The sequence below is a fragment of the Scophthalmus maximus genome, chromosome 16 (genome assembly GCF_022379125.1).
Source record: "Scophthalmus maximus strain ysfricsl-2021 chromosome 16, ASM2237912v1, whole genome shotgun sequence".
Classification (NCBI taxonomy): domain Eukaryota; kingdom Metazoa; phylum Chordata; class Actinopteri; order Pleuronectiformes; family Scophthalmidae; genus Scophthalmus; species Scophthalmus maximus.
The window spans coordinates 1,915,045-1,929,443 of NC_061530.1; the positions used below are offsets into that span (position 1 = coordinate 1,915,045).

The 14,399-nt window shown below is 42.0% G+C and overlaps 1 protein-coding gene across 2 annotated transcripts; it reads right to left on the reverse strand.

Moving 5' to 3' along the window:
* Nucleotides 1-371: 371 nt before the first annotated feature.
* Nucleotides 372-12,138, reverse strand: ankha (ANKH inorganic pyrophosphate transport regulator a). Of its 2 annotated transcripts, none has more exons than XM_035611769.2 (12): nucleotides 11,560-12,138; nucleotides 10,140-10,356; nucleotides 9,803-9,921; nucleotides 9,477-9,560; nucleotides 8,773-8,943; nucleotides 8,460-8,594; nucleotides 7,728-7,820; nucleotides 7,541-7,633; nucleotides 4,108-4,237; nucleotides 3,876-3,999; nucleotides 3,541-3,640; nucleotides 372-1,269 (listed from the first exon to the last, which is right to left on the reverse strand). In XM_035611769.2, the coding sequence occupies exons 1-12, from the start codon at nucleotides 11,653-11,655 to the stop codon at nucleotides 1,135-1,137; spliced, it is 1,497 nt and encodes a 498-aa protein (XP_035467662.1). In that variant the 5' UTR covers nucleotides 11,656-12,138; the 3' UTR covers nucleotides 372-1,134. The 2 variants fall into 2 exon arrangements, with proteins under 2 accessions (XP_035467662.1, XP_035467663.1); XM_035611770.2 differs by lacking the exon at nucleotides 11,560-12,138 and adding an exon at nucleotides 11,208-11,549.
* Between the last annotated feature and the right edge of the window lie 2,261 nt (nucleotides 12,139-14,399).

Here is a 14,399-nt window from a genome sequence, read left to right on the forward strand (position 1 = left end):
GATCAATATTGTTTGATCAGCCTGATACTGCATGAAGTTGAATTATATATGATGTTGACCTGTTAGGTTTCCCGATTCCCCCAAAAAACAAAGTTCTCTTTGGGGTTTTACTATGCGTCTTCACATTTATGAATTATTTATGTAATTTATGATGAGTGTTACTGGATTTTTATAACAATGTGTTTTTAAGTGGCCATCAGAAAATAAAGAGTCTCTGAGGTATAACTCACTCCGAACGTAATGTTCCTGTTGACATTTTGGCAAACATAAGGATATGTACCCAGTTGTCAGTTTGTCCTTTACTTTTGATAAGTTCATAAGGAAAATAAATACAACAGAAAATTTAAGCCAATGCCAGCAAAGCAAAAGAGTTAATAATAAAGCAATTTATATGCCAAATAAGAATGCCTGTACAGTATATACAGTACATGGGACAGTCAGAATACTACCAGGAAAATGCTTGGCAAAACAATAGTATATGCAACTCCCAGACTGAATGGAAATTTAACAATCAACTGTATTCTGGAACAAGCACTGATATGAGGGATTCCTGACCCCTCTAGGCAATTAAATATACACATTGCATTACCTATATAAAACAACAATAATCTGTACACCATTGTATGTAAAATACGATTGCACAACCCAACAAGTCCCACAACATGTCTATATTTGAATTCAAGCAAGGCCTTGCCATTTAGTCTTGATAAAACAACATAAAATGAACTCTGTATTTTGGCAACTCCACTACCACTCAACAGACATTTCATTCTCGCTGGTGAGGAGGAAAAGTTCTCCTTTGTCGATTTCCCTTGTTTACCAGTAAACACATGAAAAGTGGTCGAAACACCCGCTAATGTCAATGATGCAAAACTATGAGAACTGTTGGAAAGGTCGGAAGACAAAGGTATTTACTCTAATGGATGAACACTTGGAAGTGCATGGCTTTCTTTACAGTGTGCGTTTTAATGGTGTGTAGGTCAACGTGAAGACCTCATCACTCCAAGTGAAAGTTCAATTCAAACCTCTTAAAACAAATCATACTCGGGTCCTCTCTGCTCTCCAGCACTGTCACACTCAGCAGCCTCCTCTTCAGCAAAGGTCCACGTGGAGGTTGGCTTTACCTCCCAGAGTTCACTCTTGTTCCTCCTCCTCCTCCTCCTCCTGAAGCTCCTCAATGGCGTCCATCTGAGTCCTGGAGCACACCTCACTCATCGGGGCAGAGTCCTCACCCTCCACCACCAGCTCATTGGACATCTCGTTGTTTTTCTGTGAAGAAAGCAGATAAAGAAATGAAAACCACATTCTCCCCTTCAAAGTACCTGCAGGTCACTCTGATACCTGCAGGCAAATTCGGTTTCAGCGACATGTAAAAGTGACTCTAAAAGTGAGCTCAAAAATGTATTTGCCTATGTATGCACAACGGCTAATCTGCTGAAGAGCTGGTTTAGTTCGAGATAAGAGATCAAAACCTGTCAACAGCCCTACTACTACAATCAGATCACTGGAGACCAGAGTCATCATTCTACAGGATCCCGTCAGGGACAAAGGAGTTTAGAGTGACATGACAAATGATAAGGCGCAGCAGACATTTATGTATGAGATAAAACATGTTGCTGTTCCAGACTTTTCATGTGTCCACTCTGTTTTAAATCAGAGTTTCTAATAAACAGAGGTAAAGTTTACCAAACTAAATAAATACATAGACTCATAAATATTAAAGCTCAATTTAAATTCAATAGAAATTATTCAATTCCTGACAGATTGATTTTAGTTTATTTTTCTATCATTGCAGCTCGGAACAACAACCTCTTCTACATGATTGGCTCGTAACCGGACAGGAAAACCCAGGGTTGACTGAGACAGTTGATATCCAGCTTCGTAGTACAGGTTATCCAGGATGGTCAATGTTAGGTTAAGTCAAACCAGATAACGAAAACATATCCTGGATTTTCTCAATACTTGGTGGAAGAATGGATAAATTGCTAAGAAAGAACCCATTAAATTTTGGCGAATCCAATATTTTTATATTTTTATTTTGGCGAGATAAATAATGCATTATTTGACATTTTCACCCATTTCCCAAATAATATTACATGGATCATGATGGATAAAAAAATCAGGCATATTTAGGGGGCTGATACAATGAGTGTGTTAGGTCATGCTTTTGGTCATTTTTGCTTAGTCATTAAATGGTAAATGGACTGTATTTATGTAGCGCTTTTCTAGTTTTATTGACCACTCAGAGTGCTTTATAGCACAAGTCACATTCACACACATTGATACAGCAATGCTATTTCACACGCTTTGTCTTTCACATTCATAGACATTCCTACACTGTCGAAGCAATTTAAGGTTAAGTGTCTTGCCCAAGGACACATCGGCAAGCGGACTGGGAGAAGTGGGGACAACCCTTCCGGTTAGTGGACCACCGTCTCTACCTCCTGAGCCACAGCCGGCCATTACAAATTGAACACATATATTGGTATATTTAGAAGAGGGGTCTGTGACTTCAATCTGCAGATTGAGAATCAACTCATGTATTTAAAGGAGGCACTACGCCACCTGCACGTCTCTTAACGTGTCGACACGTGATGTTTACAAACTGCACTTGCAGTTATGTGTGGTGCGAACCGAGCCATTGGTTTTGTTTTCCATTTACAGAGCTGCGCTGAAAACCCATTTTATTTCCCGCCGCACACAAACAACTGACAGCTAGCAGACCATGAGGAAATATTTGCAGATTTTTACAAAAAGTGTATTGCTTTAGAGTCGCTTACTGCCCCTTTAAGTGGTAATTTAGAAACTGTGAAGCACATAGTGTAGCACTAAATATCCCTTCAATTTGGTAGTAATGGGCCGAATACAATGCATATGACTGGAAATGGTGAAACGCCAAGCCTGACACTGTCCGAAGATTTGTCAACCAGCACTTCCAAAGCTCACTAGTGATGCCAACCACACCACTGTTTTGCAAAATTAAGACAGAAAATTGGAATACGCTGGTACAATGAAAGATCTCTTTTGAAAGCTCTGAATATAATTTAGAATAGAAGATAAACAGACACTTAAGACAAAATCCTGGACTTCTTATATAACTTATTATTATTCTGGATACAGGGTGTTACCAGGAACAAGACTAAACAACATGGTTCTGAAATAAATTTTCCCAGACAGTCAGAAACACATAAACTAACCGTACAGTCAGTAGAAAAAAGTACTGCAATATGTAGTAATGTGTGAGGATATACAATCTTTTTAAAAAAAAATCATTTCAATACAAATTTAATAGATAGTTATTTTCTGTATTCACACCAAAAAAGTTAACTAGCTGTACAGATAAAGCTGACCAAGCTGATTTTTTTTCTTGCATCTATTCATGGTTGAGTAACTTTCAGTTACAGCTATTAAAACAAGACAGGATGATCGTTAGTGAGACACAAGTGGCCTCAAAATGTTTGCTGATGGGATTTGCAAAAAGAGCACAAAAAAAGGTGTGTACTTTTATGTTTGCAGTTACCTCATCGGAGGTGTTCTTACCTGTTGTCGATAAACATAGCATGCAGCTATGGCAACCATTGTCGACTCCCCCATGAAACCAGCCAGGAGAGATCCAACCCCGAGTGTGGCCCCGTGAACCCTGAAAAGCAGTGCTGTCTTTTAAAGAAAATATTTCAAAGTTTGTGAAAGTGAACTAGTTTTCTCATCTTCCTCCTAGTAGATGTTTCAAGGAATAAAAATGTGACATATAAACATTATACCAGAATACCACGCAACTAATACTAATACCACTAATAAATAACAATGCGCCTGAGTCACTGTGCTGACTGCTGACCTATGTGACCCTAACCTTGTTCACTGAAGTGTTGACTTACCCCATATAAGGCAGCACAACTAAACTGGTGATGAGGACAATGATGCGGAGAACCGAGCTGGGGGCCAGCACAAAGGTTTTTTTCAGGGTCATGAGCCATCCAGTCAAATGAGCCCTAACAGTCACTGCAAACATACACAAACAGTGGAAACATCACCCCACTGGTCCGAGCTACACCTTGGTTAACCCCAGAGCAGGAAGGAAAACATTTAAAATCCAATTGAGTGTCCTACCTGGCAAGGGAAAGAAGGAGAAAATTCGGAGCGGGATCACACACAGCTCAGCGAAAGCATATTCCACCCCAATGACATCAACCAGGATCTTCTCTGATAAATGTGGAGTCCAAAACACTACAAAACAAAGCTGGGCACAAAATAAGCAAGAGCAAATAAATGTTTGCATTTATGGCACCACAATAGGGTCGCCCAGCACACCTCATTAGATTTCCTTACTTCATTAACTCAAGGGGTTTCGGATTGAATGTAGGCCTTTGAAGCTCACATAAAACAAGCCGGCGAGCAAACACACAATGTTATTGTTTCTAGAAGCAGTTGTTGGGGCACTGGAAAAATTTCCAAAGCATCTCCACGCCATTACTGTATGATCAGAAAATGAGTGTTAAACAACAAATAAACCCGTCTGATCTGAATATGAATACATCAATTTGTTTTTTCAAATGTATTAAGATTGATCCAAACTTTGAACAAGCATCAGGTGTGCTCAGGATCCATAAAAAGGTGCCTTTCTTGACTGAGTGCACTATTTTCTACTGGCAACTGCTGGGACCCCTACACCCTCCTGCCCCACACAACATAAGAAGGCATTTCAGATAATGACTTCAGAGGACACAAACCAGGATTTAAATGGCATGGCAAGCAAGAGAGCCCGAGAGTCGCATTCATTCCACTGGTGTACCACAAGGATCTAGGCTTGGTCCCCTTCCCTTTCCAATATACACCACCTAGTTGTTCCCACCATTGCTATGCTGATGATACCCATCTTATCTGTCGTATTGTTATCGAAAGAAAGGATGATGTCCTTCTTCCACTGGATCTCATCCGGTCCTTATGATCAGCAACACATAATATCCCGCCCCTCTCAAACAAAGTCATGATTGAAGACTAATTAACATTCACTGAGTTTGTGGCATGTGTCAAGTCACTCTGCACTACACTGTATAACATAAGATAGATCAGGTATAATCTGACCGAGTATCTGCTCAATGCCTTGAACAAGTGCTGGTCGTCTCTTGCCTAGACTAGCGTTACAGCCTTCTGCCAGGGCTACCAGCGTGAACGCTAACATGTACAAATGGTCTAAAATGTGTCAGTACATCTGGCTTTCAATCAGCCAAAAACATTGTCACCCTGCTTTTCATCTCTCTCCTCTGGCTTGCTGTCTCTGCTTGCATTAAAGTCAGGTCACTATCTTTTGCATACCGAGTGGCCACTAGAAAGGCACCAACTGACCTGATTGCTTTCCTACAGGTTTATGAGCATTCTTTTTCACTTTGATCTGAAAAGTACACTGCGAGGCAGGAAATCTCAGTCCAAACTCTTCTCCTGTATGGTCTCTTGCTGGATGACATACTATCTAACTTGATTTGGTCAGCTTCATCTCCTCCTCTTAATCCTCCTGCTCTCCATCTTCAAAACTTGATTGAAGACCCGTCTCATCCGGAATCAATTACTTAACTAATATGCTCCATGTACTTTATCTCTCTCTCAAAGAAAAAAATCTTTCTGCACTTGCAACCTTGTGGCAAAAACAGCTACAAAATTTGTAAATTCAAAAGTAAAATTATTTTTTGCTATAATACTTTGAGTAAACTAAAACAAAAAATACCCAAAGTTTCTCAAACATTTCATCATATAATTCTTCTTAAAGAATAAAGATATTTAGCAGATGATGATGAATTGCAACAAAGCCTTTGTTATTGGTTTGTTGTTAATGTTGAACTAATATATAGGATTAGATTATTTGTAACTAATGATGTCATTGGTAGCACTTTACCATCTATCATATTTGCAAGATGGAGACATATTAAATAATTTGTATGGCTCAACTGAAACCGCTGTTTTCCCTGACTCAGCTGTGGTTTGCCTAACCAAGGTGAAGCATCCCCTGTCTGCCTCAACATCCTCAAGGTCTGTTTTCATAAGATGAATATTTGTTAGAGAATATTACTCATTTCCCTTCTCAAATGCATTTTTGTCTTCCTCCTCTGCTGTTTTTCGTGCCGTCGTCCTTCCTTCAACCAACTGCAACATGCCCAGGCAGTCAGCCTGTGTTTTCAACAGCGCTGCAGGCCTTACCTATCTGCCTGTTGTTTTGTGCTGAACACACCCTCCTGTACATGTTTACAGCTCTGGGCTTCCACATCTGGTCTGCCATTCTCCTCCTCCTCCTCCTCCTCCTCCTCCTCCTGCTTCTCAAAAAGGGCCCAACTTTGGCCACACACTTCCTGTTTTTCTTGTTTGAGCTAGGACAACTAACTGGGGCAAAGGCTCCCAGTCACTTCACATCAATTCACTTTGAATCATTGAAAATTGAGCAGAAGGCAGATATGATCAGGAAAAATTGGATCATAGTGTGTTCTTGCAGATCTGCTGACATAATTATTAAAAGGTTTTGTTGAAAAACAAATGCCATCAACAGCAGCATAAATAATGTTTCTGCACCACTCATTACTTAAAAGAAAAGCACACCTGCGAGGGGCTTTAAGAGTGTGGAAACTGATATGTTTCACGTGAATGCCTATTTTATTAAGCTCTTAAAACATGGGTGGGAGTGTTTGGGGGACAAAAGCCCCTTTGCGTCTTCACAAATTCCACCTCAATGTGTATCCTCCCTGTGCAACCTGAAACCACAACAGGACAGCAAAGTACATTCAGTTCGCCTGCAACGAAGCTGTGAACCCCCCTTCACTTTGAACATAGTGTAATGCTGAACCAGCATAACAAAATATCATGAACATGAAGCCTTTTTTTGTCTTAATTTTGCCTGTTTCTAAGAAAACAACGATTATTCAGTGGTAAACCTTTGACAGCATTGCCTTTGATTAAATAACTATGTTCGATGTGTTTTTACAGTATCTATAACACTGCACACGTTAGGTCAGTCTTGGTCCTAAACAAAACACCGTATCTTCAGTTTTTTTATACAGCAGATTTTGAAAAAATGTGAACATGACAGAAACATAACACAAATAGTTAAAACAATATGTCTACAACCTGCAAAAGAAAAATGTATGCAGTATAATCAAGCATTTTTGAAAGAAAATGTATTTACATGCTTAGCATATGAGGTTTTGCAGGGTGCCATGGAAGAACAACTGACACCTACTGTAGGATTGGTCATGTCGCAATAGGAGACCTTAGATTGTAAACAAATACAATGCAAGAGATGGGCTGCCTATTGTGAAAATGAACACTGGGACTGACAAATGACAGGAATGCCATCTGATGCTTGATAATTTGCTAAATTTCTGCAGATACATTTTCTGATTGACTAATTGTTTCAAGTTCAGGATCGTTTAGACGCAGATCACAAAAACAGTTAAGCACACCTTCTGTCTAAACTAATTAATCCCATATCTCGAGAGCATAACTAGTAAAATCATATGACTGAAAAAACAAAACAAATAAAGATTCACTCTCATCTTACCGTGAGTGATAGTGCCAGACAGCAGAATGTAAACTTTTTAATATGTGACTTGGTGACAGGACTGCCAGCATTCAACTTGTTGCTGGGATTGTTCTGTTGGTAAAAGAGACATTTTAGTGGCATAAACAACCCATCTACAATAAACTGTTACCACACCAACACACACACGTAAGGGAGTCTGGTTTACCTTGTCAAAGGCAGGGTACACAGCTCTCAGCTCAGTTAACCAACCGTAGGGCATATGACCCACAGGATATGTGGCAGTGAGCACGGCCACGGCCTGGAATGACAAAGACACAGCAGATATAAATCATCAGCACGCCTCCACTTTAATGCTGAACATACCACACACAGATAAATCAGGTGTCTAACAATAGCCTACATGAAAGCCACACGTGTCTCTCTCACTTTCCATGAGTGTGTGGTTTTTCACAAGTTTATGATTGGATAACAGCTTGAAGCTTGTTGTTGTGCCCCAACCAACAACAAAAGGCAGTGGCAGTCTTTACGCCATGTAGCAATGTTTTCACCCAGTGTAATCATACCCTGGGATTCTCATGAACATGTTGAATCAACCAAACCACTGGCAGCCAGTGTTGTCAATGATTTCCAGTTCATTCTGGTAAACAGCTATGCATTGTCTCCGAAATTAGGGTCTCTGTAAACCAGAAAGCTCCAGAGAGAGTGTGTTACCATTTTGCATTTCATCGGCAATGACTTGAGGGGGGAATTATTCCACCTGCTTCATACAGCTGTAAAGTCCCACTTAAAGATCCCATATATCAGACAACACCATATAATACAACTAGTAGCACCATTAAGAAACATCAGTTTTTCTCAATCACAAATGAAAGTCGCTGTTAAAATGCTTTCAAAAACAACAGATACGTTTGGTGAATTAAATCCCAGATACTCTCACCTCTGTAGCATCAGTGGTCCCCTTGAGGTCACGAGACACAAAGAGGTTGACAATGGGTCGACTGATGCGCTGAGTGGCCAGGATGAGTGCGAGGGGCCACCAGAAGCTCAGCATCTTTTTGATGGTGGCATCACCCTGCAGGGAGCAACTCTTTTTTTAAAATAAGACACTTAATTGTTATTTCAAATCTAGCTGGCAACATTGTTCCTTTTTTCCCTGTGGCTAACCTACATGGTGTTAAGTGTTGTGTAAAAAAACAAACAACAACTCCTCACATAGTTCTGTCTCATTTTCTATTTTTGCCTCAACTTACCCCTACATCAAGTCCACTGGAGTCTGGAATGTTGTCGTGAATGTTACAGTAGTAACCCAGACCGACGATGCTGAAACGGACCAAGGCACCCATATACAGGGAGAGGATTGGGATGAGTAAAGGCTCCACACATTGCAGGTTACTGTGGAGAAGAATGGCCACGAACACAATCTGGAGGTGGGGAAAAAACAGAATTGATAAACACCAAAATTCAAACACTACAAACTGGATTTTACAAAAACAGCAATCTTCAAATGTAGTCTTTTCCATTTAAAGGGGCAGTAAGCGATTTTGGAGAAAACTTGTTTCGATCTTTGTTATTGTTGATGTTTTCACTGCACTGGTCGAGGCTCAAACCCACAGCCTTGGGTATGGGAGACCGAAGCGCTAACAAAAGGCCACAACGCCTGAGTCGTATCATCTGTCACTAGCACGTCTCTAAAGGTGTCGGGGAGTGATGTTTACAAACTGCACACAGTCTTGTGTGCAGTTAGGGCTTGTGTCACACCTTTTTTGTTCTTGTTGTTTTTGATTTACAGAGCCAGGGCTAAGTCGAAAACCCAGTTGTTTTTTTCCGGCGCGCACAGAACCGACAGCTTGCGAGAGGGCCGTGAGAAAATATTTCGCTGAATTTGACAAAAAGTGTATTGGATTAAAATCGCTTACTGCCCCTTTAATGAAAATCAAGGACTTGATCAGGTTACCTGGGCCACAACATCAGAGATTGAGGCAGAGCCTACTATGACGCTGTACTTGTGCTTGAGAAGAATCCCTGCATGAATCCACGCCTTCAGACAAGGACAGAGACACAAAGTTTAAACAGAAATCCAAAGCACTATTTTCTCAACCACAGCTGAATGATGAGCCATATGATGGAAGTGAGCTAGACTTTAAAGCAGGGCATACACTATCATTTATAACCAGCAAGAACAGAGGATTATTGCTAGATAAGTTGTGTTTAAATCCATCTCTTGCGTGATAAAATGTCTGCCTCCTGATGCATCATAATGCTGCTATACTATCCACTCACCATTGCATCCAGCAAAGGGAATGCAGCCAGGTATAAGAAAGCCTTTCTTGTCTTGTTCCCCACAGAGTCATCCACATGGTGGAGCTTATTAATGATGTAGTATCCTAAATCTGTGTAAGCTAAAGACAAAAAAAGAGGAAACCACAGGTAAGCAGTTGCCATTTTCATTGTTTTAGAGAGCAGGGATTGTGATATTCCCCAGAAAGAATGCTGTCAGAGAGGTGCTACAACAATGCATATTTAGGTTTGCAACAAATGCCAAAATCGCTGCGGTTACAGGATTTGGTATAAGCAGAGTGTGTCATCATGTGCACACAAGCAACCCTTAAACACCCACCTATCAAGATATGCAGGACAAATGCGATGGTTCCGGCCACCACCATGCAGAACACTGCCTTCCTCCGGTCCCTCCTGCTGTTGACAAACACCAAACCCACATTCTTGAAGTCGCTCATGGGTCCGGTGAAGAACTTCATCAGGGAGTAGGCCAGACCATAGCTGGCCAGCATTTCAACAGCATCCTCTTTGACTGTGGCTATGCCCCTGTTGAGGGCCTGGAAGATATAATGCAGGGTGGGTGCGGAGGGGGGGGAGGTGTCAGTGGAATGAGACAGCACATAAAGGGGAAGAGTTCAGTTTATGACCAGCCCACATGAGCATGACTGAGCATGACTTAGCCTGACTTCATCTCTGACCAGATACCAATTGCTGGTCTAGCACAGCCCTTTAGTTATCATGCATTCAAAAAAAGACGAGAAAAGAAAAGAATATCTGCATGTGCTTTACACAGACAATAAAAACAGACCTTTGGTTGGTGCAGAACAGTGAGTGCCATCGTAATATCTGGCAAGGAAACACCCACAACACTTGACTCGGAAAGGATTTCCATTCAGCCTTACCTTCAGAACAACAGCTGCCCCTCTCCTTCGCAGGGTAGTGTGCTATTTATACCCGCTAACAGAGCCATTACATAAGCGTAATCCTGACATCTCCGAGCCCCACTGTGTTTTATGTTATACTGTCACACTACCTATGTAAGGACAGACACCGCGTCAGTCGTATGGCTGAGACGGGGCAGGGAATGTCCGGACAGGAACACATGAGAATTTAAGGAAATTAAACACACACCCCCACACACACTTAATCTGAGCACATGATCCGCCATCATCATCATCATCATCATCATCTCCAAACAGACAGTGTCTCAGATTTACTGATAATCAAATGGCAACGTCGGTCCTGGAATATAAATAACTCGAATATAAATTCACATTAGCTCATGCATTTTGCGAAATAACGTTCAAGATGTTTGTTTTTTGTTGTTGATGTATTTCAAATAAACAGGGCCGTTCCTCAGAGTGAGGGCTCCACACGCCTGTCCCCTTTCTAAAGAAGACATGTTCACCCTGATGGAGATCTCCACGGAACGTCTCCGCCAGCTAAGCTAGCTGTAGCCACAACACGAGCCAGCCGCCGTGAACCGTCCCAGCCGGGGGGGAACGATCGGTGTCGGTCCACAGGAACGGTGTCGGTGTCGGTCCACAGGAACGGTGTCGGTGTCGGTTCACTGACGCTCGGACAAGCCGACGCTCGGCGGCGGCGGCGGTCTACCCACCCGGAATGAACCCCTCGCGGAGACGGAATGAACCCCGGTAAAGCGGTTAGCAGCCGCTAGCGAAGCAGAGCTGCAGTGTCCAGGCTCCTTTCTGTTTTCTTTGGAAACCACTGACCTACAGAGAAAACAACAGAAATGTTACCTGTTCCCCGAGGTCGATGGCGATGTTGGTGATAGCCAGAGGCACCAGAAAGCGGACGAGAGGCCAGTAGGGACTGAGAGATGGAAACTCCACCATAATACAAGCCGGGGTGACCGAGCGAGGGGCATCTGCCTCGGTCGTGATGGAATGAAAGGACAACCGGAGACCCGCGGCTGGAAGGCAGTGACAGCACCTGTACTTCTGGCGGCTAGGCGGCGCAGCGGCAGGAGCCGAGGCGCTCCGGTGGCGACGGCGGGTCACGATGCGTCGACGCAGAGCGGCGGGGAAGGTCAACGGAAGCGTTGGACCGGCGCATCTTCCTCGCAAATCATCCTCGAGGGGGTGGAAACTGCGCCGACTTCGAGCGGGGAGGCGTCCCGCGCTGTCGTCGGGTGAGAATTAGACGAGGCCGTTTGGATTGGTGTTCTTGCTGCGCGCGCGGCTGACTGCGCCTGTGCCTTGCAGCGTGGTTGCTGTCGACCCTTCCCGAGGCTGGAACGCACGGCCCCGCGCACGTGGGCTTGGCGTCCTGGCCGTGACATCATCATCAAGTCTAAATTAGGTTTCTGTCATGACTGCGCGTGCGCGCGCGCACAGACACAGACACACACGCACACACACACTATGTTACACAGTGAGTGCGTGTTATCGTGAAAGCAGAGGCACCACTGCTCTGACTGGGTATCTCTTCTTGTCATGTTGAATAAACACCCTGTCGTATGGACTTTTTCCTTTGTATATGTGGAAGAAACTAAATATGAGGCCAGTGTGGATTGTGGTACAATTATGATTAGTCTAATTGAATATAAAAGCAGCTTACCATACCTTACCCTTTACCATGTCAAAGTTTATAAAGATATACGGTGTTTACACCTTATTTTGACAAATGTATCTTTATGCAGAAAAATGAAATGGTTTTGTCCTATATACGTTTCATTATGTTTATACTGTACCCCTCCATTAAGGAAAGTAATTATATGAAGGATAAACAGATAAACCCTGATAAGGCAATAGCTAATGAAATACAGACCCCTGGTGGACAAAAGGGGGAAGGGAAATTAGTCCAAGTCATGGATGTGAATGCAAATACTTAAAAACTAATACAAGACAATACAAGCAAATACACTTCAAATTTGAGAAAATGACAACACAATTGTAGATGTGCGTAAACATTTGCACACCTCAAAACTGAACAAGACCAATCTCTCCTAACCTGCATTAATTATCTTTATTGCACTTTGTCCAGAATATCTGATGAAAAAATATCAGCTCAGTACTGACACTGGGGGAAATTCAGTCACAATATCTGGGCTAACAAACAAGCTTGCTATAGCTTTCACTGAGTTTCCTACCACATCCTTAGAGGGTAGAAAGGTCTGGAAAAGGTTAGTGAAACCACATTGAGTTAATTTCTTTCTATCTTTTAAAAAAACATTTCTTTGCTTATTTTATTTGGCCATCAATGGCAGAATTGGAATGGCCGTGGTGTTGAGTGTATGGAAGGGACCATACAGTCTGTGTACAGTAAATGTGACTGCAGGAGCGTGCTACAGTACTATTACAGTGAGAGAATTGTGAGTAAAGCCCACCTGAGCTATGTTCAGTCAAAACACAAAGTTGCGTCTGCTACTGCCTGGTGCCTGAGGGAGGTTCTGTAGTGATCTGAACTTAACACAGCATTTTACAAGCAGGCATTCCACTCCTCGGCAGCTCAGATGTTTACTAAGGCGCCTGTACCTGCAAGTACACTCTGTGGGTTAAAACCTAAAGCTACAATTTCATGTCAGGATTGTTTCACAGTACATCTGCTGTTCAATTTTCACATCGTTCCCAATAATAGAAGAATTTTTTATCTTGAAAGTAAATGATTGACTTTTACAAACAGGGTCTTTGAGTAAACAATCCAGAAGTGTGTTTTGTGGAGTATTTATCCAACGGTGTGTTATAGATCATGGAAAGGTGCCCAGGGTACTCATAATGAATGTGTTTGAGTGTCCGTGTATGAGAGTATGTTGGAACAAAGGAGTACATGTACTGTATATCTGTATATATGCAAACAATATATTTGCAAATAAATAATGACTTCATTTTGTTTAGCTGTTCAGCAGCAGTTTGTTCTTGCAGTTGCCACTGGAGGTGACAACTTCGTTAAGATCATGAACATATTTAATATGTTCTGTTATAAATTTGACGTGGGAAAATGGTGTTTACAAGTGTCCCAGATGATTAAACCCTGCTGCAAGATTAAATTATTATTTATGCAGTGCAGAGATATTGTATGTAGGAAACCATTATTTACCTTGTGTTGGAATCCATTGTCAAATCTAACCATACCCTACTAATGTGAATACCTGTTTTCTTTTAACATTCATCATTCGATTTAAAATATACTGTTCTGTAAGTGACTGTCACATCAAACTTTTGTATCCACTGGGCTTTCAGATATAATATGCCCTCTAGTGGCCGGCAGCTCTTTGCAATAACACCTGGAAATACAGACTCCCAAAACCATAATCAGTTTAACAAGTAAAGGCAGTTGTCGACTACTGATACAACCAAGCATGCTTTATTATTAAAACATGATTTCAATATTTTTCTTGGATATCTTCACACTGGCTGCACGGTGGTGTAGTGGTTAGCACTTTCGCCTCACAGCAAGAAGGTTCTGGGTTAGAATCCTGGTTCAAACCAACCAGGGCCTTTCTGTGTGGAGTTTGCATGTTCTCCCCGTGTATGCGTGGGTTCTCTCCGGGTTCTCCGGCTTCCTCCCACAGTCCAAAGACATGCAGAATGGGGTTAGGTTCATTGGAGACTCAAAATTGACTGTAGGTGTGAATGTG